The sequence below is a fragment of the Lontra canadensis genome, unplaced genomic scaffold, assembly GCF_010015895.1.
Source record: "Lontra canadensis isolate GAN:19392208 unplaced genomic scaffold, GSC_riverotter_1.0 scaffold68, whole genome shotgun sequence".
NCBI classification, from domain to species: domain Eukaryota; kingdom Metazoa; phylum Chordata; class Mammalia; order Carnivora; family Mustelidae; genus Lontra; species Lontra canadensis.
Window position 1 is genome coordinate 2,443,962 of NW_022631062.1, and position 26,817 is coordinate 2,470,778.

Sequence of the window (26,817 nt, forward strand, 5' to 3'; positions counted from 1 at the left end):
CACTGGGTTAAAGCCTCTGCCTTTGGCTCAGGTCATGATCCCAGGGTCCTGGGATCGAGCCCCACATCGGGCTCTCTTGCTCAGCGAGGAGCCTGCTTCCTCCTCTCTCTCTCTGCCTGCCTCTCTGCCTACGTGTGATCTCTGTCTGTCAAATAAGTAAATAAAATCTTTAAAAAAATATATATATATATATATTCACTGTTCGAGAATATAAAATCAATCCTATGTCTAAAGTAATAAGATAAAAATAATAATATAAGCTAATATTTATGGAGCACTTGGTAAATATGACACCCCATGCTGAGTACTTTTCATGGGTTATATCACTTAGTTTTACAACTAACCTATGTAGTAGTTAGACTTAGCAAATCTAGTAACACACGTATACACACATAAACACAAACATATACACACAAAACTGCACATACATATGAATGTATATAAACCATATAGCGATAAGCGTGTAAAGCATTCTATCATCTTTGACTTGGTTAACTTTGTGGGAAGGGGGCATGGGGCACCCAGGGAATGTTCCTGAACTCACAGTTCCGTAGGATGAAAAAGACCACTAACTTTCAAACTATCAGATCTCAGCAGACTTCAAAGCTGCCATTTACGGACTAGTGGGGTGAGTGTGATGGCAGGAGACAATGGTTAGGGGTTAGATTTTCAGGATATGAGTGAGGGGTGTTCAGCAAGGGAAGCTGAGTGGGAGAGCCAGAGACATACTAAGAGGGATTCGATATTTGCTTAAAACCCCAGGGTTAACATTAGGGAAATGCATGACCCTCCCATCTTGAGACACCAAGCCAAAGCAATGGAAATACATGCTCAAAACCAAGATTTGATAATCTATGGTCTTCAACATTTTTTATACTGTCCTCTCACCAATAAACAACATTTAACATATGTCCCGATATATTTATGTATTAATGCAATGGTTATCTGATGAAATAGCCACATACACACTTTTGAAAAGATGGTATCTATTTTTGTATTTTCTTCCCACACCTCACTTTGGAGATCCAGCCAAGGGTCTCAGGAAATGAACATCGACAGCCATGAGGTTCCGCTAGGTGGCGCTCTGCACCGTATCCGCAGAAGCATGAATTCGGTCCGATGCTAGGGAAATTCTAGCAAAGCGCCCTTTAAATTGTGAATATAAGCAGCTCTATTTGTCAGGACTTAAGGGACTGTGAATCCAGTTGGCCACTTACCCGTCTCTACCCAAATATGTCAGTGTTCTTGTCCAAATTGTCTTCACATTTTAGCCTCGAACAGAGCAGCCAATCCCATGTAAATAAAGTATATCCCTCCAAATCCAGTGCCGGTGGGGCGGTGGGGGGGTGCAATTTAAGCGCAGCTCCACTCGCTGGCAGTGGGCTAAGAGCGCGGAGAGTTATACGTGGAAGGAGAAAGAGAAACTGAGCACACCTGGGGGAACCCAGGCTTTCCTTGCTGAAGAGACCCATCTATTAACCGTCCCGGGTGTCCCAGAGGAAGCTGCAGTCCTTCCCAAACTCGGCCCTGTGGACCCGCTGGGGAGAGGCACCTGGGCTAGTTCTAGAATGTAGACTCTTGGGCCCCAGAGATCGGGCTCGCTGGTGTGGAGGCCTGGAATCCACATGGTTTCCAAGCTCCTTAGGTGATTGTGGCCCCCAGTAACACGGGGAAACCAATCAAGCTGGTGGGACAGAGCTGGGTCAGTTTGGGCTGGAACCATTTCTGTCCTCTGTGACCTCAGGTAGCTGACCACACCCCTCTGCGTTAACCCATCCATCCTTAAGGTAGAGCTCCTAACACCGGCCTCACAGAGGCGATGTGAAGATTTAATGGAATAAATGAAGCATTAATTGGCATTTGCTGCTTAAGAAATGTGACTTTCTTCCCTCGCACTCCATAACATTTCATAACAGTGTCGGGGACCAGGAATTTCATCCTACGCTGTTCTTCCTGAGATCCTCCTCGCTGTCCCCTTGCCCTGTCATTCCCTTTGGGGGCCTTGCCCTTGGGAATGGGAGCCAAACACGAAATTGCTTCAGATCCATTCTCTCCATTTCAGAACATGTTTCCTGTGTTCTGTCGACTTAGGTGGCCGGCTCTGGGGAGCTGATTATCTCACAGATTAATCCATCATGATGCATTAATAGAGAAGAGCCTTGTGTTAAAAAAAAAAATACTTGGCAGGTTATAGCGGCCCTTGGTTATAGGGGCTCAATTGGTTAAGCAACTGCCTTCGGCTCAGGTCATGATCCCAGGGTCCTAGGATCGAGTCCCACATCAGGCTCCCTGCTGCCCGCCTCACCCTGCCCTACTCGGGGGCCCTAAGGCCACGAGGCCACCAGGACTTCCTCTCTCCTTCCAGATCCCACCAGACTGTTGCTGGACCATGCTCCTTGTGAGACACTAGAACTCAGACCTCCTCAGTCCGCGTAAGTCGGGGCTCTTCCAAAACATTTAATTCATATAAATCTCCAGGAGGGAGAAGGGATCCATGTAAGTGTGGAGAAATACGACCCCGGAAGCCTATGGCAAACATGTTAGAAACTGACTACTATCCCAGATGAAGGTAATCTTAAAAGGCAGCGGACCAGATCTTATCTGGTTTCTTAACTCACAGGGTTGGGATTTGAGATAAGGAAGAACAAGGATTTGAATGGGGCAGAGAGTCCCACCGGTGTCCCCCACCCCAGGGGAAGGTCAAAGCAGGTGGGGATTTACTCTGGGTGCGTGGGAGAGGGATCCGTTTGAACTCAAGGATACACACAAAACCATGGCTTCCAGGCAGGAGAATCCCGCCTGCAGCCGCAGCCACCTCTCCTCTTCATCTGTGCGCACTACCCAAGGCTCGCTGTGGAGTCCAAAGCCAAAGAGGAAACTGAGAGGGAGGCGGAGGCAAAAGAAAAAAGTTCAAACAGGCTGAGCCCGCCCTGCCGTCCCCACACCCACCACCCGCGTGGGGCACCCCCAGCCTGTGTCCACACAAGCGCATTGGCACCTGGGGGCCCTTTCTCTCTGTTGGTTGCTGGGGTGGTGACTTGGTCTCCTGTTCTCCTGAATCACGTGAGCTCAGTGAAAGGGGATCATTTTCGGTCCTGGGCTCCCCTAAGCACAGCCCTTTCTTGACTTCCCCTCCCACACTGCTCTTCGAGCCTCAGAAGCTACAAGTGGTCCCCAGGGTGCCTTAGGGTCGAGGGCTCAATCTTCCAGCAGAGGTGACTGGCGGTGTGTCCCGTGCACTGACCACCACTTGAGTACTGGCTCACAAAGTTCCAAGGACGGACAGGTTCACACGGCCTGTCCCGTAAACCTACTCACTTCAGCAGGTGCCGAAGAGGCGGTGGGCTAATTGAACCTGATCCCCACCCCCATTCTAAGATTCAGCCAGACGTGCTACCTGTTTCTGCCATTCATCCTGATTTGGAGGAGAAGGCAGAAGTACATAAAAAGCGTGTTTGGGGGGAGGGGGACAGCCTCCCCCCAAGGAAGGGCATGTGTCCTTGCACAGCAAGGGAATGACATGCCCAGGTTCTCAGGTCACCATCCCTGCCCCAAGTGCTCTATACTTTCTGTTTACATTTAAGAGACCATCTAGACCTAGGGGTGTCCAAACAGAGCAGGAAACAGATGTGAGGATGGGGCCAGGAGACGCTGATGCAGGAACGGAGCTCTGAGCACCCTCATCACCCCCCCTTCTCCTCTGCAGAAGGCTTGCTTGGCCTTTTCTCAGCCGTAACACTGCCCTACCAAATGCCCCCCCACCCCACCCCTTGGCTTGGATCCTGCAAAGACGTGGATCCCAAGTCTGGCCGAGGCACAGGATACATCTGAGGAGAAAGGACACAACCTGGCAATTCCAGTGGGGAAAGGAGCTGGGGGTCAAGCCCTGACACTGGAGGGGGATTCATGGGCGGTTGGGAGTCCCTTCGGGTGAGCCGAGCAATGGGACATTCAGAAGTACGAAGAGACCTGGCAGTCATGCCCTCCTGGTAGCCTGAGTTAGTGGCCTCAGTCATAGAGAACCACATGGAGGGCCCTCTGAAGGTTCACCAAAGAGTGACCACCCAAGATCACAAAGAATTTGGGATGAAAACCGTTTGTCGATGCGCTTCTGGTTGTTTCCTACAACAAAGCCTGGACACAACATCATGTCAAAATATGCTGTGGTTTCAAAGATGCATTATCTTCAGTTTCCCTTCCTCTTAATCCATTTCACAAGATGTTTAAGCTGTCTTCAAGTGCTTTATGGTTTATAAATCACCCAAATGGCTTCAGCCTGATGTGTTGGTGTGTTTTAATCAAAGAAGCTTTATGATGGCCAAGAGCCAAGTTTTATGACATGTTTGTTTTCACTGAAGAAGAAGAAAGGTGTCTATTAAGTACAATAAAGGTTAAAAATATTGTCAAACAGTTGGCTCTAGCAGCTTATATCTTTATTCATTCCAGAGACTGACTTGGGGATTTGTAACCCTTACCAATTACGAGTCGTTTGGAAGGAATGTATATATACTGTGTATTTACAACTATACTTAAAGTCAAACCTTTGGCATTTCATACATACTCAGTGTCTCCCAACGAATGCTCCAAGATTTGAACCCATGCACACTATTTTCTAAAGGCCACAGGCAACCTCTATAAATAGTCCCTCTCATGAAATAAAGCCAAGCGATCAGGTTTCAAATGTTGAACTCCTGAGACTTGAGACCCAGCTGGAAGTGTGTGTGTCTTCAGTATGTCTTGGTCCTTTCTGTTGCTACCTTTGGGTAGGAAAGCGGGCCTTTAAGACCTCAGCCTTCTGAACGTTGAGGTCCATAAACGTCGGTCTCTCCTCTCCCTACCTGCTCCCTGCAATTTAAAGGAATCCATAGAAATGTCATCCTTGCACAATAACTGTATTTATTAAGTAAATAAACGTTCCTGGGGTTCTCCTGCAGAGTTTACTATCAAACCTATCTCGTGTTGACGAATGAAGCTGGCAGATAATTACAGATATACGGTATTAGTCAGCAAAGTGGTCTGAAAGGCCATTGCATGAGGCAATGTTACTTTGAACACAGAACTTGGCAAAGCAGATAAAAATATCTGAGGATGCTCAGGCTTCTACGTAAGGAAACATCATAAACCAGGTGACTTAAACAACACATACTTATTTCTCACAGTTCTGAAGGACAAAAATCCTGGCTCAGAGTGCCAGCAGCGCCTGGCTCTGGGGAGAGCCCTGTTCTGAGCGGCGGGCTGTTGACCTGTCTTTGTATCCTCACACCCGGACAGTGGGAACACAGCAAGGAGGTCTCTGCTATCTTCTTATAAGGCACTGATCGAATCCACTCTCATGACCCGATCACTTCCCAAAGGCCGCACCCCCTGATACCATCACACTGTGGGGGTTAGGATTTCACATCTGAATTTGGGAGGGAACAAACGTTCAGTCCATGACAACTTTAAGCAGGTCAGTTATCTTCGAAGGGAAAGAGCCTCACTTTGTGCAAAGCCAGATCACTTTAATTTTCTCATGTGTGAGTGGACTATGTCCATCAGTACGGAAGATGTTTTTTGCTATCTCCCCACGGAACCCAGCAACAGGCCCAAGGGCAAAGAGAGAGGGGCACCTAGGTGACCACTGGTCAGGAGCCAATTCTCGGTCTGCACAGAAGGGGGCGCTGCATGATACAGAAGTCATGGGGGTGAGGCGTTGACTGTGTTTTCATTTCACTAACTCTGATACATTGTAATGTCATAGGCGAAGACCCTGAGGACCTTTTACCCTATCTCTAGACATACCAGTACTTGTTATGGGTATAAGTGCAATTCTCTGTATTTTGAGACTGTGTGTTTATTTCATAATCACAAGAGAATAATGGGAGAATCGGAGCTTCATGTCCTCTCCTTGCCACCATTCTCCCAGTATCATCTATCCAGGAACAGAAAGGTGAGGCTCAAGGGCAAATGGAGTCACAGAGGGATAAGAAAGATGATTGCATGCGTCATATTAAGTCCATTGTTCCAATTCCTTGGTCGCTGTGACTCTCCTCTTTGGTATGGACCATCCCGGTCTTAGAGAATTGGAAAACCCCTTTTTAGTGAGCCATCTATCAGAAAATCTAGGCAGTCAAGCTTCTCCTTGGTAAGGTGGGAAGTCCCATTTTGCAAAGAAGGGCTAGACTGTCTCTTTGAACACCTGACTATAGGTCCCGTGATTGTCAGTGGCTAGGGCGTTTTTCAGACACTGCCAGAAGTACGGCTGAGCCTGAGGGTTTGTTGGCCACTCAAGGACAGAACTCTTACACAACCTCTTCCGGAGCTGGAGGAACTTGGATTTCTGAAGGGGCTTCTCAAGGAATATCAAGATAATGACGTCCACTTTTTCATCCATGAGCCTCTGATGGGACAAATAAAATGCTATCTTGAAGTTCTCAGTCTTTGCATATTTGTTTGTCATCACAAACACCGTCTTTTTGCTAAGCTGTATGCTCTGGGAAAGGTTTTCCAAAACTGGCTGCCCGGGTAACCAATCCCTTTCCTCCAGACATAAATTGAAATATTTCTCTCTCGGGTCTTCCAAGTTGGCCACCAGTTCATCCAAAACCCATTCTGTCACCGCGGGATCTTTAGTGTCATACACCACAAAGGCATCATAGCAAGAATCCAGGGATGTCAGACGCTGATACCCCCTTATCTTGGCCTTACAGAAATGGTAGCTATACCACACATCCCAGAAGTAGAGGTGGTTGGCTGTTGTAATCACCATCAGAGAAAGAGCCACCGACAGAGAAAGGGAGAACAGAATCAGGTTAGTCAGGTCTAATTCACAGGTATACAGATCCAGGGAGACTACACTCTGGCCCCTGTGTGCTCCTGGCCCCACACAAGTCACATCTGTGGCCAAGTAAGGAATGGCCACCTCTGTGTGGTTAACCCACCAGACAAACCACACGGCATCACAGGTGCACAGAAACCGATTGTGATGCAGAAGTAACATCTCCAGATTGTTGAGGACGTTTTCGGGAAAGCTGGTCTTTTGGATAATCTGGATTTTATTTGAGCTGAGGTCCAGATACCGCAACTGGAAAGCATCTTGTAGAAAATACTTTGTCAGTTGCCTGATTTGATTATACTTAAGAATCAGTTTCTTGAGGCTTCTGGAACAGTTGTACAATCTGTCGGGGACAGTCTTCAGCTCATTGTAGCTAAGGTCCAAAGTTTCTAGATTCTTCAGGTATTGGAGTCTTTCCCAGTTGAAGGACTTGAGCCCATTTTTGACCAAGGAGAGAGTCTTCAGATTCGGAGGCATGCCATCGAAAACTTCAGAAGGCAAGTAAGTCAGGGAATTTTCCGAGATGTCTAATTCCTCTAGGTTCAGCAGATTCTTAAAGAACTTCAAGTATCTGTTATCACCATCTCTCCATAAAACATCCAAATGATTGCCTCTGAATTCCAGAATTCTAAGAGACTCGCTCTCCATGGTCCTGCTGGTGGAGGTAGCGATGTCATTGTTGTTCATCATCAGTTTCTTCAGAAGTTTTAGGTTCTTGGTAAAGTTTAACATGTGAGTAATTCCTTCTGATTGAAAGTAATGGCTGTTACTGCTAATATCTAGAACTTCCAGGTTGCGCAACTCCTCAAATGCTGTTGAGTAGAGTAAATCAAGCCGGTTGTTCGAGAAGTCCAAATACTTCAAGTCCACTAAAGGCTGAAATTCACTGCCATTGAGAGTTTGGCCAATGGTATTTCCTGACAAATTTAGGCACTTGAGGAAAGAGAGATGCCGAAAATCGGAGGACTTGATAAAAAATATATTGTTTCTACTTAGGTCCAAAGTCTGCCCATACATGTAACAATCTTTATTAAAAGGCAAGAAAGAAGGAGTCTCTTTGTTTTTGAACCTGCAACTCCTTGCGTACTCATCATATCTGAAATAATGCAATGTTTCGAGGACCTGAGGTGCTTGACCTTCTACAGAAGGTCTGGCGCTAGAGCAGAAGCCAACTTCGCTTGAATCTCCTGAAGGTGATATTTTATTCATTGAAAGATCTATGACTTTCAATGTTTTGAATTGTTCAAATATGCTGAGGTCTGCAATTTTTATGAAGTTAGTGCCGAGATCAAGAACTTCCAGATTGGAAAGACTCCGTAGCGGGGACAGATTATGGCTGCTCAGCTCCTTAAAAACGTATCCTTTGATCCGCAAAACTTTCAGGTGTTTCAGGGACGAAAATGCATCTGACAGATTCAGAGCTGCACGATAGACCTGAAGTTCATAATTGAAGGACAGATCCAACTGGACAAGGTTGTGAAGAAGATACAAAAACTTGGCATCCCCAATTTCTTTGGCCAAGAAGTTTTGGGAAAGATCTAGCTCCTTCAGCTTTTTAATGTTTTTAAACCATCTTTGGGGCACATGCTGAAGAGAGTTACTATGCAGACGTAACACTTGTAATTCTGTCAGCCCGTCGAAAGCCGATGGGTGGATCTGGAGGGGAGAATTATTTTCACAGGGTGTACAAGGAAATGGGACATTGTAACAACGAGGGCAATTTCCACTTAGGTCAAGAAGTTGCAGTTGATGGAGGTTATTAAAATCCTCTTTTTGGATTTTTGCAATGGCGTTGTTATAAAGATAGAGTTCTGTTAACGTAGATGGCAAAGTAGTAGGGACATATGTGATATTGTTAGCTTTTAAGGAGAGCAGTTTTAGATTTTTCAGACTCAGGAAAGCATCTTTTTCAATGAAAAATGAAACGTTACAAGGGTTGCGAAAATAACAGTTTTGGCCCAAGTAGAGCCTTTCTATGTTGGTCAGTTCTGTTAGGTTATTTTTCATGATGGAAAAGATACTGTTGGCCTCAAGGCTCAGCAGCTGCAGGTTGGGAGGAAGACCCGCAGGTATTTCTAGAAGCTGGTTTCCATCCAGATAAAGGGATTTCAAATAAGTGAGTCTAGTAAAGCTTCTGGGTTTAATCTGTGGCCTCCTGGGGCACAGATGGTCTTTGGGCCCTAGTCGAATAGGTATACAGTTGCATCGGAAATCGATCTCTACCAGATAGTCCAGCTGGTGGAAGGAGGCTGGAGAGAGGCTCGGTATGTGGTTAATGGTGAGGGTGAGGTTGGTGACATTGGTGGGAATACCTCCAGGGATTTCTGTCAAATGCTTGTCCGTGCAGTCCACAATCACGTGGGCCTTCGGAACATCCAGACTGACATCACAGGGCAGGGTTTTAGGAAACCATCTAGCTCCAAGGAGTTCAGAAACTAGGATTATGTTTAAAAGCATAAAGAGCTGTCTCTTCAATGTCCACATTGGAAACACCTGAAAGTATAAGAAAGGCCAAATCACCATCATTCAAAATCATTCTAAAATATAGCAAGAGTCAGATTTAAAATTTCCCATCTGCTGCCTCTGTTTTGCTACAGTTGTAAATAAACAACCCAGGTCTTATTCTCAAAGGCCTAAAGGGCATCTCCCCACCCCTCACGACTGTACTTGCCCCACGACGGGGATTCATCATGATCGAGTTACACGTTCAGCTTTTAGCATGTTAGCTTTTCGATTCCATAGCTTTGAAGGTGGTAGAAGCAGTGTTTTCCTGTCCACTGTTATTTAAAATAGTACAACAAAGGATCTATCAAATAGCTACCCAAGTCTGAAATTGGTGGATGAAGGAATATTAAAACGAAAATATATTGGGAAGAATGACACATTAAGAGTTTAGTGCAGGGCGCCTCGGTGGCTCAGTGGGTTAAAGCATCTGCCTTCAGCTCAGGTCATGATCCCAGGGTCCTGGGATCAAGCCCCACATCAGGCTCTCTTCTCAGTGGGGAGCCTGCTTCCCTTCCTCTCTATCTCTGCCTGCCTCTCCGCCTACTTGTGATCTCTCTCTTTCTGTCAAAAAATAAACCTTTATTTAAAAAAAAAAAAAAAGAGTTTAGTGCAGGGGCGCCTGGGTGGCTCAGTCGGTTAAGTGTCTGCCTTCTGCTCAGGTCAGGATCCCAGGGTCCTGGGATCAAGCCCCACATCAGGCTCCCTTTTCAGCTGGGTTCCTGTTTCCCCTTCTCCCTCTGCCCCTCTCCCTGCTTGTGCTCTCTCTCAAATAAATAAAATCTTAAAAAAAAAAGACTTTATGCAGTTACTGTTTGCTCGCTAATAAGCCTGCTCTAGCACACATTGCAAGAGGCTTTCACAATATTCAAGCTTCTTAATATTGTAAGTAGAAAAATTAAGAGAGCCATTATCCCCATTTTACAGATGAAGACCTAGCTCAGTGACAGTAGCTGATTTGACCAAGGACACTCAGTTGTCATTTTGGTGCTGCCATTCTATGAGCTGGCTTTCCTCTTGGACTGTTTTTGGAAATCCAAGATGATCTGGGGATGAACGTTTTCCCTACACGTTGGCTTTACATTATGTGAATTTGGAAAAGAAGAGAGCAGAGTCGGGCATTGCCTGGGTGAGTCCTGACTGATCAAAGACGATACTTATGGGAGTGAAACGAAGGGGGAACCTAGTAATAATTATGCTAAGGCTATAGGCAGAAAACCAAGACTCTCACAGGCAAACTGGGACATATGGAAACCTACCTGTAATGGTGATTCTTTGGCAACCAGGTTTAGCATGAGAGACAGTAGGACCCTGGGGAGAAAGACCTTGAAAGGTGGTATGGGAAGTACTGAAGAGCTTTGCTCATCACCATATTAACTTGAACTGGCTCTGCCTTAGAAGGTGGTTTAACCAGGGACATGCCCTCAAGTTTCAGGATTTCCATCAGTGTTTTGCTCCAGAACACTGGCTTTGATTTAACTGGTGCTAATCCATTGAATGATCTAGTGTGTATCTCTACAACAGGCTTCTAGATCAGTGAATGCTTTTGTCCTCCCAATTGACTGAATCAGCCAATTGTATTGAAATCTCATCCAAATGCCTCCTTCCCTTAGACCCTCTAATAGAAAGTTAAGTAAGCAGGTTTTCCCTCAGCTTTCCTTTTCTCTAATTCTATTTAGGAATTCTAATTCCTTTAAGCCTTTACCTCCCAATCTGGAGTATTTAGATCCCTGGAAAGATATGGTACTAGGCCAGGGTATGCAGGAGACCCTTAGATAAATATGGTCTATCTCTCTGGAGCAGCGATCTACTCAAAGATTTAGGAGAAATGTTCATCACTCAGGAAAGAGGGGTTGAGTCAAGATGGACAAAGGAGAGAAGCAGAGTGAGCTATCTTTATGGTCCCTGATAATAGGATCCCCAGACCCTGGACCCCATCTCCAGCTATGCTTCTGTCAGAAGACATGATGGGTGCATGAACCCCAGTATCAGAAGGTGACAAGTACTGCTGCGAAGGGGGCCAGAATGAATAAAGTACAAAGTGTGAACCAGGTGCCCTCTTCTGATCCCACTCCCACGAATCTAGATGAGCTCCTGGGAGGAACTGGGAGGATCCCTGAATTAGCAGAGTTAAAAACAGGAAGTGATACCAATCACCACCACAGAGTTTCCAGAATACGCCTAGTTTAAGTATTTCTGTGATGGGGGGAAGTGGATGCTCTAAGATGAAGACAGTTCAGTTATAGAAAAATGAACAGTGGTGAGTTTGGAAATATTTAACAACCAGCTGTCCTCTCCTAACCCACATCTCTGATTTGTGAAGTCCTGATTTATAGCATCGGCCAGTTCCCATAGTGTGAGCTGCCACTGTGATATCACTGAATGCGGAGTTGGGGAGAGATGTGCAGAACCCTGCCCTTAACACACCTGCAACAATGACTGCGACATTTTTATTTTATTTTTTAATCTTTTAAAGATTTTTTTTATTTATGTAGTTGACAGAGAGAAAGAGAGAGACAGCTAGAGAAGGAACACAAAAAGCAGGGGGATTGGGAGAGGGAGAAGCAGGCTTTCCACCGAGCAGGAAACCCCATGCGGGGCTTGATCCCAGGACCCTAGGATCATGATCCAAGCCGAAGGCAGATGGTTAACGACCAAGCCACCCAGGTGCCCCGACTATGACGTTTTTAGCCTCTACATATGGACATAGTATGAACTAGAAGGAAAAATTAATCAGAAAGTCTTTTTTTCTCCCTTATCTCTAAACTTTTTCTTGCACCTGTCCATTTTTCTCCTTGTCTACTACCACCTCCTTCCTGCCATTAGCCATTAGGTCTTACCTGGACTACCTCAACATACTCCAAAACGGTCCCCTAATTCTCCTTGTCCTCTACAGTCCATTCATCAAATGGCATGAGAGTAGTCTTTATAAACATGAAACTCATGAACTACAATGACTTCCTATTATACTTTAAATCCTCATTATTGCTTATATCATGCATGTTCTGACTCCAGCCTATGTCCATGACCTTGAACCCTCCTTCCCCTTCTTTGACCACATGCCAGACATCTGGCCTGTTTTCTGTTCTGCATTCGATCCAGTCTTGGCACTTGCTGTTCCCTCTTCCTGAAATTATCTTTCCCCTCCTCTTCCCACAGCCAGGTCATTCTCATCCCTTAGGTGTCTGCACAGATAGCACATATTCGGACAGACCTCTGGCCAACTCACCCAGTACCCTTCCATGTAGTACTGGTGATAGTGACAGTAACCTTTGTTAGCGTAGGTAGCACTTACTATATTCTTAATATCATTTTCAGTGTTTAAATACATTAACTCATGAAATCCTCCTAGTAACCACATGTAAGTGGTACTACAGATCCTCAATCCTTCCCCAAAACCTTTGGGGCTAGATGTGTTTTGGAACTAAGAACTTTTCAGATCATAGAAGGTAATGTGATATATGTATCTACATATTATATAATTACGGGGTCCCAGGGCAACATCCCATAATCAAACACAAGGACTCAAGCAAGGAAAGAACTAGCTTGTTCTATTCTGAGCAAGATTCACCTCCAAATGAATTCAGGTCATGTGTTTGCCATTGACTGAGTTACAACAAAGCTTTCGTTCTGGGGATTTCGCAACTCTGGACCTCTATCATTAATTTCCACTTTATAGATGAGTCCACTAGATCTAGTCGAGTACCTACTAGATCACCCTGCTTTATTTCCTTCATGGCCCTTAACACCATCAGCAATTACCTTGCTGATAGCTTATCTGCTTATAACTTGCGTGCTATTTGCTTAATGTCTACCCTGCATGAGAAGGTAAGCTGTAAGAGAGCAAGGCTTTGTGGATCCTAGTGTAAAACAGTGCCTGGCATTTAATTCGTGCTGCATTGTGTTTGCTAAACACATGAATAGAAGAATGAATGCATGCATGAATGAAATAAAGCAAAATACTTCCAACAGATTTCCCCTTGGAGTAGATTGTTTTAGGCTACAGCCCCAGACTTGCCAAGAGATCACATTCTATCTCTTCTATTCGCCTGAGGATTCCCTGGGGAAAGATGTTTCAGGAGCTCTGCTTTCTACTGCCCAGTTCGAACGTGCCTTCTTCAAGACACTCTCTGGGATCGATCTAGACAGAAGTATTCACTCCCTCTTCTCATCTGCTACTGCCCTGATTATACATGATGTGAAACAACACTTCGGACTGAGGGCTGGAAGAATGGGCTCCCAGTCCTGGCTTGGCACTCCACTACCCACGTCCCCTCCTGAGGCAGCCACTGTGCTCAGCAAAAGAGCCCCCTCCAAGAGAATGGCAGACCCGGAAACAACAATACGAGCACACCAAGGACAAAGACAACTGTCCAGGACCGAGACAGTGGACCTGGCCCAGAAAATTTCCCCAAAATTCCTTAGCTAGGAATCATACCAAGTAACTGGTGAGAAAGAATTTGTTTAAAAAAAAAAATCAGAATTCCACTGACATATTCTTTCTTTGATTTGACAAATATTTATTGAATACCTACGAGGGGCAATAAACACACAGCCCTTCCCCTTAAAGAGCTCAAAACACAGAGGAGGAGAGACAAAAAAAAAAAATGTATGGATTTAAACTGAAAACATGGAAAGACCATTAGTTCTTTCTAGACAAGATGTTGATGCTTGTGTATGTGGAGATTAACTATACATTGTTCTTGCTCCACATGGTATTTTCTGATACTTTAAATTAGTTATTTTTATCATCCTCATCAAATTAAATCTCTCTCCATATCTTTGTCCCCTTACTTTCATCTCATAGTGATAGAGTCTCCCTTATTAGAGTCTATTTCCCAGACTCCCTTGCAGCTAAGCATGGCCTCGTGACTAAGTTAAAGCCCATGTGATGGGAGAGGAAGCGAGATGTGCAATTTCTGGGATATGTCCTTAAACAGAGGGGCTCTTCCCCTTCTTTCTACTTCCATCTGGCTTCTTGTAATATGGGTGTTGTAGCCACCTATGTTGAGTTTTGCAAATAAGGAAAATGTGCTATAGGGATGATGAAGCAACAAGGTAGATGAGCCAGAGTGCCCAGATCCTTGCATGATCTCATAGAGGAGAGTATAAATAATGGCTCAGAACTGCTGACCTCTAGGGGTTTATGAGAAATCACAAAGTTGTTATACTAAGCCAGGGTTAATTGGACTTTCTATTGTACAAATGTAAACCTACTTTCAGCCAGTGTAGAATTTAGAACTTGGAAGTAAACTGCTGCTCATGAAAGAATGGAAAATATGTGACATTGATGTTATTAGGTTATGGGCAAGACAGATTCAGACGTCAGAGTCTGGAAAGCTAGCAACCCATGTCACACCACTGCAAAGTAACTATCACCCATGCCATCTTGGAAGGCAGAACATGCATCAACTGTGACTTTTGTTTTATTTCCCAGTTTTATGGAGATACAATGAACATATAACATCATATTGGCTTAAGGTGTTCAACATGATGATTTGATAAACACGTATCTGGCAAAATGATCACAGTAAGTCTAGTTAACATCCATCACCTCACATCGTTACAACTGTTTTTTGTTGTGGTGAAAACTTCTAAGATCTACTCCCTTAGCAACTTTCAAATACACAATATTGTTAACTATAGTCACTGGGCTGCACAGCCTTGGAATGCCAACTGTGACTCGTGACTTTACTCTTAGGGGAAATGGTTTGGCAAGATTCAGAACGATGATGCATGTCGAGGGCTTCTGACTGTTTTTGGCCATCTTAGGAGAGGCATGAGCCATGGCTGCAGTCAGCCATCTGCAAGCAGGGATGGAACAAAGTACAGCTCTGCCAAGTGAGGTTTTGTCTGCCTACCACCAGAACTCTAAAGTTGATTAAGACTTCCTTAATCTGAAGCCTTGCAGGGCTGAAAAAGCCTCCTGCTTTACCCCAGATGAAAGCAGATGAATGGACAGAGTCAATAGCCTTAACAGCCTTAAGAGGACATAAGTGTGGGCTCACATGCATTTTTCAAACATTTTTCCATTAAGTATTTTCCAGCAGACAATGGAAACCAGTCTAGGGCAAAGAATCTGATTAGGGGAAGACAGCATTCCTATTTTGTCAATGTCCCTCAGTCTCTCTGGGGAGCTGATCACATTGAGACTGAGGGACATTGACAAAATACAGAATCTTTACACTTAAAATGGTCTGGAGCTGCTCTGTCTAATATGATAGCCACCAGTCACATGTGGCTATTTAAATTTAAATTAATTAAAATTAAATGTAATTTTAAAATGCAGTTTCATTCTAAATGGTAATTTAAATACCCAACGTTCTTTAGACCAAAGGATGGCGAACTTTTTCTGCGAAAAGCAGAGAGAAAATATTCTAGGCAAAATTGAGATGATTATGTAGGTATTTAAATTACCATTTAGAACGTAACTCATTAAAGTTGTAAAAACCATCCCTGGCTCATGAGCCATACAAACACAGGCAGTAGTTTGCAAACCCCTGGTCTAGATAAAACTCTTAGGCTGTATTAAACTTGCACATAGAATTAATGCTAAGAAATTCAACCCAAGATCGCCAAATATGACAAGAAATCATATTGCCTACAAAGCCTGTAAGTCTGTTCACTGGCACCAATTTCAAACAACAGCATTTAACAAATGATTTCATCATCATTGCAATTCTAAGACATAGGTTTGTTTGCAACAAGGAGAGTGAAATGCAGAGCCTACAGAACCGGCTTAAGGTAAGACTCAAATAATTCAGACACAGAGCTGGCACCTTTGGCTGCTCTGTTATACCACCTTTCTGGAAGGCTCCATGTCAGTGCACCATTCCTCCCTCTAGATGGTGAATGCTCTTAGGTCCAGAACCTTGCTTGTCTTTATACGTACTCTATCATTATGATGCCTGCCACATAGTGAGCATGAGATCAATAGCTACTGAATAAATCAAGGCTTTGAACTTTCTTAAGATCCCACAGAAGACACATATTGAATGATCATGAATAGCAAAGTACTTCAAAGGTCAGAAACGAGGGAAGGAAGTGAGGAGACAACAGGAGGGCTTGGGACCTCTAAAAGGAAGGGGTAAAGTGGGAAAGTGCCACAGAAGGAAAGGCAACAGTGTCAGAGGAAGGCCATGGAAAGTGAAACTGCACAAGGTCTTCTACTCGATTCTTTCTCAGTTCTGTTCCCTTGAACCTGAAACCCCAGTGAGAGCGCAGAGCTCACATGTCTCTCTTGGGAACAAGCACAGCCTATGCTCTATAGCTGAGCCCCAGCCCAGCTGGCCTTTGTGATGCTCTATGGCAGGCAGGAGGTCTCCCGGCTTTCCATGCCTGCTGCACCAGGAGCCTGGAACTCAGAGGTACCAGCGAGTTCGAGTTCGCATTCTCCCATCGGTGCCAAAGGGAAATTGAACCACAATGAGAGGCTGGATTCTGATCAAGCAAAGGAGGAAAGAAAAATGGACTCAATGAATAAAACCTTTCTAAATGTTTTAAAGAGAAACAATACCCTTGGAGGTTTCCAAATTTAAAAGATATTCTTGAGAAGATGATTGAAAGATGTGAAGCTCGGCAGCAGCCGGGTGGCTCCGTCAGTTGAGTGTCTGACACTTGGTTTTGGCTTAGGCCATGATCTCAGGGTTATGGGAGCAAGCCCTGCACTGGGATCCACATTCAACTCAGAGTCTGCTAGAGATTCTCTCCCTCTCCCCGCCCCCGCTCCTCCCGCTGCTCGTTCTCATTCTCATGCTCATGCTCATGCTCTTGCTTTCTCTCTAAAATAAATAAATATATAGAGATTAATTAAAATATATGAACAAAAAAACTCTTGAAAAAGAGTTCACTCTGTGTTGAGGCAGACCTATTTTTTCATCTGATACAAATAAACCACATTATTTTGTTTTGCTTGCTTTTTTGGCAACAACTGCCTAAAGACACGTGCCCTTCAGTAATTTGATTTGTAAAGTAACCGAATACACCATGACATAAGCTCAGCTTTGGCTACAAATCACAGCTAATTACACAGGCAAATACGCTGGTAAATTTTAACATGGTTAAAATGGGAATGTTTCACTCTGTATGCACAGGTGTCCTCCTCTCTCACCAGTTGCCTCTTTTTGTTAAAATGGAAAATGTGGAATTCACACTGAACAGTCATCAGCCATTCTTGTTTTTTTTTTTTATAACAGCTGCCTTTTATCACATGCTTATTACATGCCAGATGCTGAAGAAGACACGGTACTGTTACTATATCACTGAGCCCTGACAGTGAAATTGAAAGGACATAGAAATATTCCCATTTCCCTGATGAAGAGGTAGTGATCGGAGAGGCAACTGAACCAAGAACCCATGCCACGCTGACCCATCCCCTTCAAGTTCCCTCATACAGTTACAGCCAATGCACTTGACATGTGAGCCGGTGTCTTGCTTTACTTCCATTTCAGCTCAAGGATTCTGAGCATTGTAAGGTTTCCGTATTGTGCTATTTAGAGGTTTTTGTTTTGTGTTTTTTTTTAAGATTTTATTTATTTATTTGAAAGACAGAGCACAAGTAGGCAGTGAGGCAGGCAGAGAGAGAGGGAGAAGCAGGCTCCCCGCCGAGCAGAGAGCCTGATGTGGGGCTCGATGCCAGGACCCTGAGATCATGGCCTAAGCCAAAGGCAGCCACTTAATTGACTGAACCACCCAGGCACCCCTAGAGTTTTGTTTTTTTTTTTAAGGATTTATTAGAGAGAGAGAGAAAAAAAAATAAGCAGGGAGGAGGAGCAGAGGGAGAGAGAGAAGCAGACTCCCCGCTGAGCACAGAGCCCCACATGGAGCTCCATCCCAGGACCCTGAGATCATGACCTGAGCTGAAGGCAGGTGCTTAACCGACTAAGCCACCCAGGCGCCCCTAGAGTTTTTTTTTTGTTGTTGTTGTTTTTTTTAAGATTTACTTATCTGAGAGAGAGAGAGAGCAAGAACATGCAATATCCTCTATTACGTGAGGTTTTTTTTTTTTTTCATAAAGAACATGTGTTGCTTTTATCTTAAAAACATTTTAGACAATCCAGAGCAAGTAATAAAACCTTAGCATAACAATAGAAGGAAATAAGAAAAATGAACATTTCAACAAGTTTTGATTGATTCCCGCAATATGCCAGGTACCCACTTCTAAGTGTTGGGTCATATCAGTGGACCAAACAGAAGAGATTCCTGCTCTTTCCAAAGCTTACGTTCTCCAAATAATAAACTGAAAAATATAGAACAGTAACCATCCCATGGATGTCAGTTGGTAAGGGTTAGAAAGAAAGCGCAGGGCAGGGGGAAGGGGGTCAGACATGTGCAGCGGGCTTGTGACCATAAATGGGGTGGCTTGGGGAGACATCACTGAGAAGCTGACATGTGAGCAAGGATCTTGAGGGAAGGAGGAAGTTGACCAGGCAGCTCTGTCCAGGGAAAAAGCATTCCAGAGGGACGAGCCTCATGCAAAGATGGAAAATTGTGCTGGAATATTTGCAAGAATGGCCACAAGACGGGTGTGCCCGGAACAAGGGGAGGAGAAGAAGGATAGGAGATGATCAAAGAGGGGGGTCTGTAGCCCCTCACCAAGCATGCCAGGCCCTGCCGACCGTTCCAAGGAAGGATGGTGGTTTTTACTGAGTGGAATGCTGAAGAGAGACATGGCCTGACCTATATTTTATAAGGCTCATGCTGGTTGCCGTGTGGAGAACAGATAATGAGGGGCAAAGGCAGAAGGACAGAGGTCAGTCAAGAGCCTATTGCAGGATTTCAAGCAACAGACCCAGCTGGCAAGGGTGTAGGTGATGAGAACTTGCCAGATACTGGATATATTTTGAAGGTGAAGCCAAAGAAAATAAGACTTCAAAGTTCTTGGAAGAATGAGGGATTGGAAATAGCAAACATTTCTGGGAAATTTCCTGTAAAGGGGAACAATGACACTGGCAGGCGTTCACAGGGCCAGTAGGGTCAAAAGAATTTATTTTAGGATGAGAGAAAGAACAGCATGTTATAAGGCTAGTGAGAATGAAACAAAACAAAACACCAAAAAGCATTCACGATGATGATGAGGATGACAATGACAAGGATGACGACTTGGAGAGAAAGGACAGAAAATGGAATGTTGACCCTGAGCAATAGAGCAGGGAGGAGACCTGCCTGTGAGGGAGGGGTTTTCAGGGGAGCCCAGCCGCAGAGAGAGCACACGAGGAAACCCGTGATTACCCAGTGGCAACAAGGAACCCCCCCCTCCCAAGCCCCTCACCCTTCTGTAGGTAATTTGCCCTCTCCTTGGGCTCTTTCTCTCACAGGCTTTGCAGAGCTACACTCTGCTTTGATTTCATTCCTTAGTTACATCTGTCACGGAGGGGGAAATCCATCTTGATATGGGGATACTGGCGGCCTGGGAACAATGACCACAATGCGCACTGCCATTCCTTTACCCAGCCAGCCGGTCAGGAGGCCAACAGATGGGGTGCCCCCTGGGGCTACTGTTTGCCAGGCTTCAGGGGACAACAGCTCCAGGATCACACAGCGGGGAGGAAAAAAATGCCAAGTCGCCCTAGAGTTGAAAAGGGTATCAGAAAATGCATTTCTGGTGGCGGGAGCTTTAGGCCAGCCGGGGAAGCCAGGGGTTTCATCTCCCCATGGGGGATCCTGAGACTGGCTGGGCTGGGTTGAACCAGAGGTGAGGCCTGGCTGGAAAATAATCAGAAAGGGCCATGGAAGAGGCTAGGAGTTGGGGAACATTTGCTGGAAACCCGTGAATTTGAATTCACTCACCTTTTGCCATGTTGATATTGAAACTGTGCCCCTAGGGGTTAATGAGGTTGAAACTGCCAGAAAGCTGAAAGCTCGTTTTTCAGACAACTGTTTCTCCCCTCAAGGTCAACTCATGTGGTTCCAGCCAGCAAACCAGCGAGGCCCTAGATTTCCGTGCAAGATCAGGAGCCCAACACCCCACCCTGCGGAAACAGATTCTCCTCCCGGGCAACCTCTGTAGCTCCTTCCCCTGGTCCCACAGGGCTGTCCAGCTCTAGCCTAGGAGCCGAGCAGGCTTTGTCAACACAGTGGATGTCTCGGTCATTAAGCGTCTGCCTTCGGCTCAGGTCATGATCCCAGAGTCCTGGGATCAAGCCCTACCTCAGGCTCCTTGCTCCAAGCCCCAAGAATAAGGAAGTTAAACTTAACTTTGGTGAATCATTTTACCGCAGGAGCCTCTGATTTCCTTTTTTTTTTCTATTCGCTTTATAGACTGAGACCCCACTTGGAATTACCCTAATAAATTTTTGACAAAATAACCACCACTTTTTGTTGCAAATTTTGAAAGATTTCTAATTATAGGCTAATCTCTGTAAAGTATAATTACCATAAATGTCAAAGTCTCATTATATAACAAAAAAAGTATGAGGATATAACTGACTTATTCTAAAAATAGAGACTTTTGATCATTTATTTCCTACCATTTAGCCCAACAGACCTAGCTTTCTAGTTATAGAATAAAAGAATAAAATGATATAAAGTAGTCTTAGATAAATTAGCCACTTGATGGCTATTACGCATCACAACAAGCACCAAAGACCAGAAGATATTAAATCTTATTTAACCTTACATCCGGTCTGCTTGCTTCCCTTAAACCACCACCAAACCGTTGGCACATGTTTCTGTGAGGGGCCAGTTAGAATTTATGTTTTGCTGGGCCATCCGGTGTCTGTCACAACTACTCAACCAGCAAGGAGATTGCCATGTTGTGTGAATGCGGTTAGAGACAACATGTGAACAAACAATAAAACTGTGGGCACTAAAGTTTGAATTTAAAATAACTGGGATGGGTCATGAAATAGTATTCTTCTGACTCTTTTTTTTTTTTAGGTTTATTTATTTGAGGGGGCGCCTGGGTGGCTCAGTGGGTTAAGCCGCTGCCTTCGGCTCAGGTCATGATCTCGGGGTCCTGGGATCGAGCCCCGCATCGGGCTCCCTGCTCAGCGGGGAGCCTGCTTCCTCCTCTCTCTCTGCCTGCCTCTCTGCCTGCTTGTGATCTATCAAATAAATAAATAAAATCTTTAAAAAAAAAAGTTTATTTATTTGAGAGAGAGAGTGCACGAAAGAGGGGAAGGGGCGGACGGAGAGGGAGAAGCAGGCTCCCCACTGAGCAGGGAGCCTGATGCAGGACTCACTCAATCCCCAGACCCTGGGATCATGACCTGAGCCGAAGGCAGACGATTAACCGACTGAGCCACCTGGGTGTCTTCTTTCCTCTGCCTTTTTCAATCACTTAAGAACATAAAAGACTTCTTAGCTTGTAAGCTGTGCAAACGTAGGTGGCAAGGAGGGTATGAGCTGTGGCCACAACATGCCGCTCAGCACTAAGCTTTGGCAAGCTTCAGAGACACAAGGGATCCGGTCTTGGTGTGCAAAGACACTGCTGGGTCCATGGGTCATGACTGTGTTAATTTTAGCACAATTTTTCCAATGCTGAAATGATCAGGCTTGCTTAATTTAGTAAATAAATTTCTCATTACCTCTTTGCTTGGCCACAGAGAAATTCTCTATAGTTACGAGCAACAGAATGTTTTTACTTTTAAAATTGCTTAGCCGCAGCTACATACTGACATGTTTCTTTCTAATACTCATCTCCGTACTGCTGTCTATTTCACATAGTGCAAAGCATTCCAGCCTTAGCTAGGGTTTTGTTGGGGGAAAGATTTCATTTTTTTTAAAAGATTGATTTATTTTAGAAAGAGAAAGAAAGCACGAACAGGAGGAGGAGAGGGGCACAGGCAGAGGGAAAGAGAGAGACTCTCCCGCTGAGTGTGGAGCCTGATGTGGGGATTGATCTCACGACCCTGAGATCATGACCTGAGCAGAAATCAAGAGTCTGACGGTCAACCGACTGAGCCACCCAAGTGTCCCAGAACGATTTGATCTTAAATTCTTATTCTGCCACATAAGAGCTCTCAGACTTTGGTAAATCACTTTACCTCATGAGCACCTTGATTTCTCAATGGTAAAATGGTCAGAATGTGGGGCTCCTTTGCAAAACTACTAAGAAAAATAGGTAACATGTGTGTCCGTGTCAACCGTGCTCCCAGATTAACCAACATCAAGTAAGCATCTGCTCGAGACCCTTCCCCCCTCCTCCCCTCTGCTCACGCCCACCCCCGCACCCCTGTTCGCAAGCTCGTTATAAAATAAATAAAATCTTTAAAAGTTAATTAAAACGTGATTTGATGATTGTATAACATACCATTAAACAGGGACCACAATTAAGTAATCCCTCCCCAACATTTGGCATGAGACATTCTCTTTGTCATGCCACATTGACAACCTTGATAAATAATTTGCCACATCTTTGATCATGTCTTTAAAAAGAGTTCTAGAAGTGGAGTTTCCATATCAAAGGACAGGGGCTATAACTATTAATAAGGTTGAGTCATTTCCCTGTGCTTCCTGGCCTCTTGTAGCTCTTTTTTTGAAAACTGTTTCCAAGTCTTTTCTTATGAAAGATCTACCAAGTGCCCCTTTACTCATCAGGAATAAGGTATCATTATGGAGTTTCACAGGTTCTGAGTGTCTCCTGGGTAACGCTGTGTGATGGGCTTGGTCTAGGTACACAGAGCAGAAGGGCTCGAGCACGGCTCCCGGAGTTGGGCTTCCCCGCTGAGACCACTCAAGCTTCTTAAAACCTCCTGAAGCCTCATCTGGGCCTCACAGGGCTGCTTTGAAGCTGAAACAGAACATTAGACATGAAGACCTTGGCATGATGCCTGGCCGACACAGCGAGGGGTCAGTAAACCTGACCACTCTCGGTTATTACTGGCGCCCTCATGCCACCCCTCAAGGGCCAAAGGCAGATGTCGGCATGGGTTTGCATAAAAATAGACATCTGAGTTTCTAGGAAATGAAACTATAAGCAGTTGTTTCCTTTGCAACACAGCCCCCCCCCCAATGTGGTTAATCCTTTATTTGGCCTCAGGCACAAAATGAGCCGTGGGGCCCACACTCAGATCTAGAAATCAGCAGGGGTTCCCGCTGGACGTACTCCATCATGGCTCATTTGGGTGACAAATAATTTCAGAAAAAGGCCACCGATGTCTTCTTCTGACTAATTTTTGACATCCTTAATAGCTCACACTGCTTGCAAAGAACTTGAACACATATTCTGTGACTTGAGCCTCCTGGTGGCCCTGGAAGGGCGCCTAGAGAGGTTCTTAGAATGTTCTGCCTCGACAGAGAAGGTGAGGCTCGGGCCTTGGGCTCCTCGCGGTCACTAGGCCTTGATCTTTGGGTTTCTGGGTCGGTCTTCCCAGTTTCAGTCCGGTCAGGTCAGTGTAGCGAGAATCCCTCACCATTGATCTCTGATCATCCTTGATACCCGCTCACATCCCTCGGCCCCTCCCCTCCTCCAGGTGATCGCTGACCTCCCTGGCCTGCTCACAGCAAGAATCCCGTCCAGTCGGTTTATCCAGAAGCCGCCCCCACCCCTGACGTTTTGCCTTTGCCGTTTTCCATCCACCCACAGCCACCCTACTCCTTGGCTATAAATCCCCAGTTCTCTACTGAGGCCTCTCACCCCCGCCCCAAAACAGTTCCCAAACAAAGCCTGCTCTTGAAGCCGTCACGACTATCCACCAACACCCCTGGTCTCTTTGCCAGCACGGGTCTCCTGAGCTGCTGGTCCTAGGTGCCCCCCGCCAACATACGTACTCGCTCAGAGGACACCACAGGTTGGAAAAAGCACAAAGTAACTTCAGTGATTTATACGGTTTCAACGCCTGAAACATCAGATGAAGGAATGAAGGCCATAGAAGCGATTTCCCTAATTCGAACATCTGTTCGTCCCACCACAGCTCGCATTAACTCTTGCCCGAAGTTGGACAGAGCAAGTGTTGATTAATCTGAATTTACATAATGCCATGATTCATCTTGATTATGAAATATCGATGACGAAGAAGATTCCCCCACCCCCACCCCGCAAATAACTAAAATACAAATTTTTAAATATCTCTCTGGCCAGCTGGTTTCAGTTCTTCCCGCCAAGATGACCGAGAACACTTTTTTAGGGAATCTCTTGGCTAACCTTTTTAGTCTTCTTCCACAGAGAAATAGAGAAGTCTGGTTGTAGAGAGCAGAGCAGGAAAGACGTCAAGTTCAGCCTGCGATGGATCCAACAGCATCAACTAAGATAAAGAGAAAACACTGCATTTTACATTGCAGAGAGGTTAAAGGACTATAGCTTCAAAACACACTGGGACGTCGCTGGAAAAATGTGCTCTTGGAAACAGCCATTAATAGTATTTACTTCCTCAAAGTTATGTAAACTAGAGGTAGACTCCAGAAAACCAGTTCTAATATTATGAAACTGACATTATCTTCAAAGAATTGACATTTTAGACTACCAAATTTTTCTTTAGATTAAAAAAAATTTTTTGGGGGGCATATGATTTGGCTTCCCTCTCCTCCCCTCCCCACTCCCTGAGAACGGCTCACACACCTAATTAAACTACCCAAATTTGTCCACGGGTGGAAAAATACCTTTCTGGGTTGCATGGAGTGATTCTATGTCTGGAGTCTTCAGAGATAAGAGATGGTACTCAGGGACCATGGGGTCCCAGAAGGTCCACGCTACCAGCTGGAGGGCTTCCCAGTGCGAGGACAAGGTTGGGGGGCGGGGAGGAGCATGACTGTTAAACCACCCCAGACAGGGGGTTTGCAGAAGCACCAGGTTCCTCTTACTTCTACCACCGTAACTGGGGCAATGTCTTGTCTAAATGCAAACAACCCTGGAGGCGGACCTTCCTTCTTTGAATGGGCAACCCTCTCAACCTCAGCTCTCTGGACCTTTTTGGGGAGACAATTCTTTGTCGCCTCGTAAGATGTTGAGCAGCGCCCCTGACCCCTCCCCATGAGATGCCAGAAACACTGCCCTTCCAGTTGTGACGACCACAGATGTCTCCAGACATTGCAAAATATCCCCTGGGGGGCCAACTAGCCCCAGGTTGAGAGCCACTGCTCTATAGATGTCAGAGAGACAGGTCTAAATTTACCTTGCTCTGTCTTCACACCCTGCCCCCACCATCAAAAGGGCCCCTTTGGTTTGGAAGCGGGGGCAGGTCTTCCAGCTGCTGACTCACTTCAGTAGAATAGGTCAGCTGCCCCTATCGCCTGGTGTCCTATGAAGAAGCCTTGCTTCTCAAAGTGGGGTCTTCGTGATAACTGTCCCCTTCTTCATCGATGTCCTTTCACCAGGCAAACTCTCGGTTGTTACGTTTAGAGGTCTTGAGTCCGCCTCGTCCACCTGGAGAGAATTTGAAAAATGCAAGTTGGTGTGGGGAGATCAGCTGATAGTGATCAGGGTTAATATACTGAAAAGTCACCAGATTGGCTGAAAAATGACTAGATGCAATAGAAATAGAGATCTCTCCGGGGTGGCGGGGGTGGCGGGGGCTGGGGGGAGTTGTTACGAGCCAGACACTGTTTTAACTGCTTTGTATGTATTAACTCGTCAAATACTAAAAATAAGTAAATAAATAAATAAATAAGGAGTAAACATAGTATTATATTTTTACGAGTACTGAAATTGACACGCAAAGCAGGTAAGCAATAGTTACACAGGCGGGAAACATCAACTGTCTTCTTATCAGGCCAAATTGCTGTGCAAACAACATGTGCAAAAGGATCGTTGTCTCACATGTAAACAATGATGGATCCCAAGTGGCAACAGGAGGAGAGATCCCACTGAAAACAGTAACAAAAATATGAACTCCTTGGGAAGAAAACCAGCACAGAACATTTAGGAACGAAGGAGGTAGGAAGAAGGCAGGAGACTAGAATATTCTACCTCATGGGCTATGGGCTTTCCACCTGCCGCCAGGTCCACTCTGCCCGCCTTTCCATTCCGCTCCGTGTCAGGAGACCTTGGACTCCTTGACAGCACTCTTTCCGAATACCGCTGATTGTTCCTTCCCCTTGCCACTGGAGACCTGGGGTTGCGAAGACCTGCTCTGATTGCCCTGAATCCTGTCTACACTCTCTTTAAAAGACACTTTGCTAAATTCATCAATTTCCTCTTTGCACGTGCTGCTGTTGCACCGCCCGTCGGTGAAGGAGCTGTAAATAAATGAAGAGAAATAGCTCGCTGTTAGGGCTAGAGCCCACAACGCTGTAAAAAATGGAAATCTTGCTTAAATTGATTTATAAATGGTGTGCGACCTCAGCCAAATACCACGAGTGGCTTAACAGACTGACTTGAAACGGGAGGCATTTTGGAAATCAGCTGGGCATTCTTCTTTATCACAAAGATTAAGATTATCTCCTAAAATAAGGATGACCCCTAAGAGAATGAACAATAACCCCATCATATCATCTCGTGTTGATTTGGTATTCCAATTTGCCCACTGTATGTCCCCAGTGTCATCTCCTTTCAGAGAGTAAATATTTGTTATAGAAATGAGGCGCTGGATCTGACTGGGTCAAGACCACATGGGAGAACAGGC

General features: G+C 45.2%; 1 protein-coding gene across 1 annotated transcript; it reads right to left on the reverse strand.

Annotated features, from left to right (window-relative positions):
- Positions 1-5,326: 5,326 nt before the first annotated feature.
- TLR7 (toll like receptor 7) lies at positions 5,327-25,083 on the reverse strand. Its single transcript, XM_032880196.1, has 3 exons — positions 24,857-25,083; positions 24,401-24,501; positions 5,327-9,307 (listed from the first exon to the last, which is right to left on the reverse strand). Exon 3 carries the CDS (start codon positions 9,296-9,298, stop codon positions 6,158-6,160), a length of 3,141 nt encoding a protein of 1,046 aa, XP_032736087.1. The 5' UTR covers positions 9,299-9,307; positions 24,401-24,501; positions 24,857-25,083; the 3' UTR covers positions 5,327-6,157.
- Positions 25,084-26,817: the final 1,734 nt, after the last annotated feature.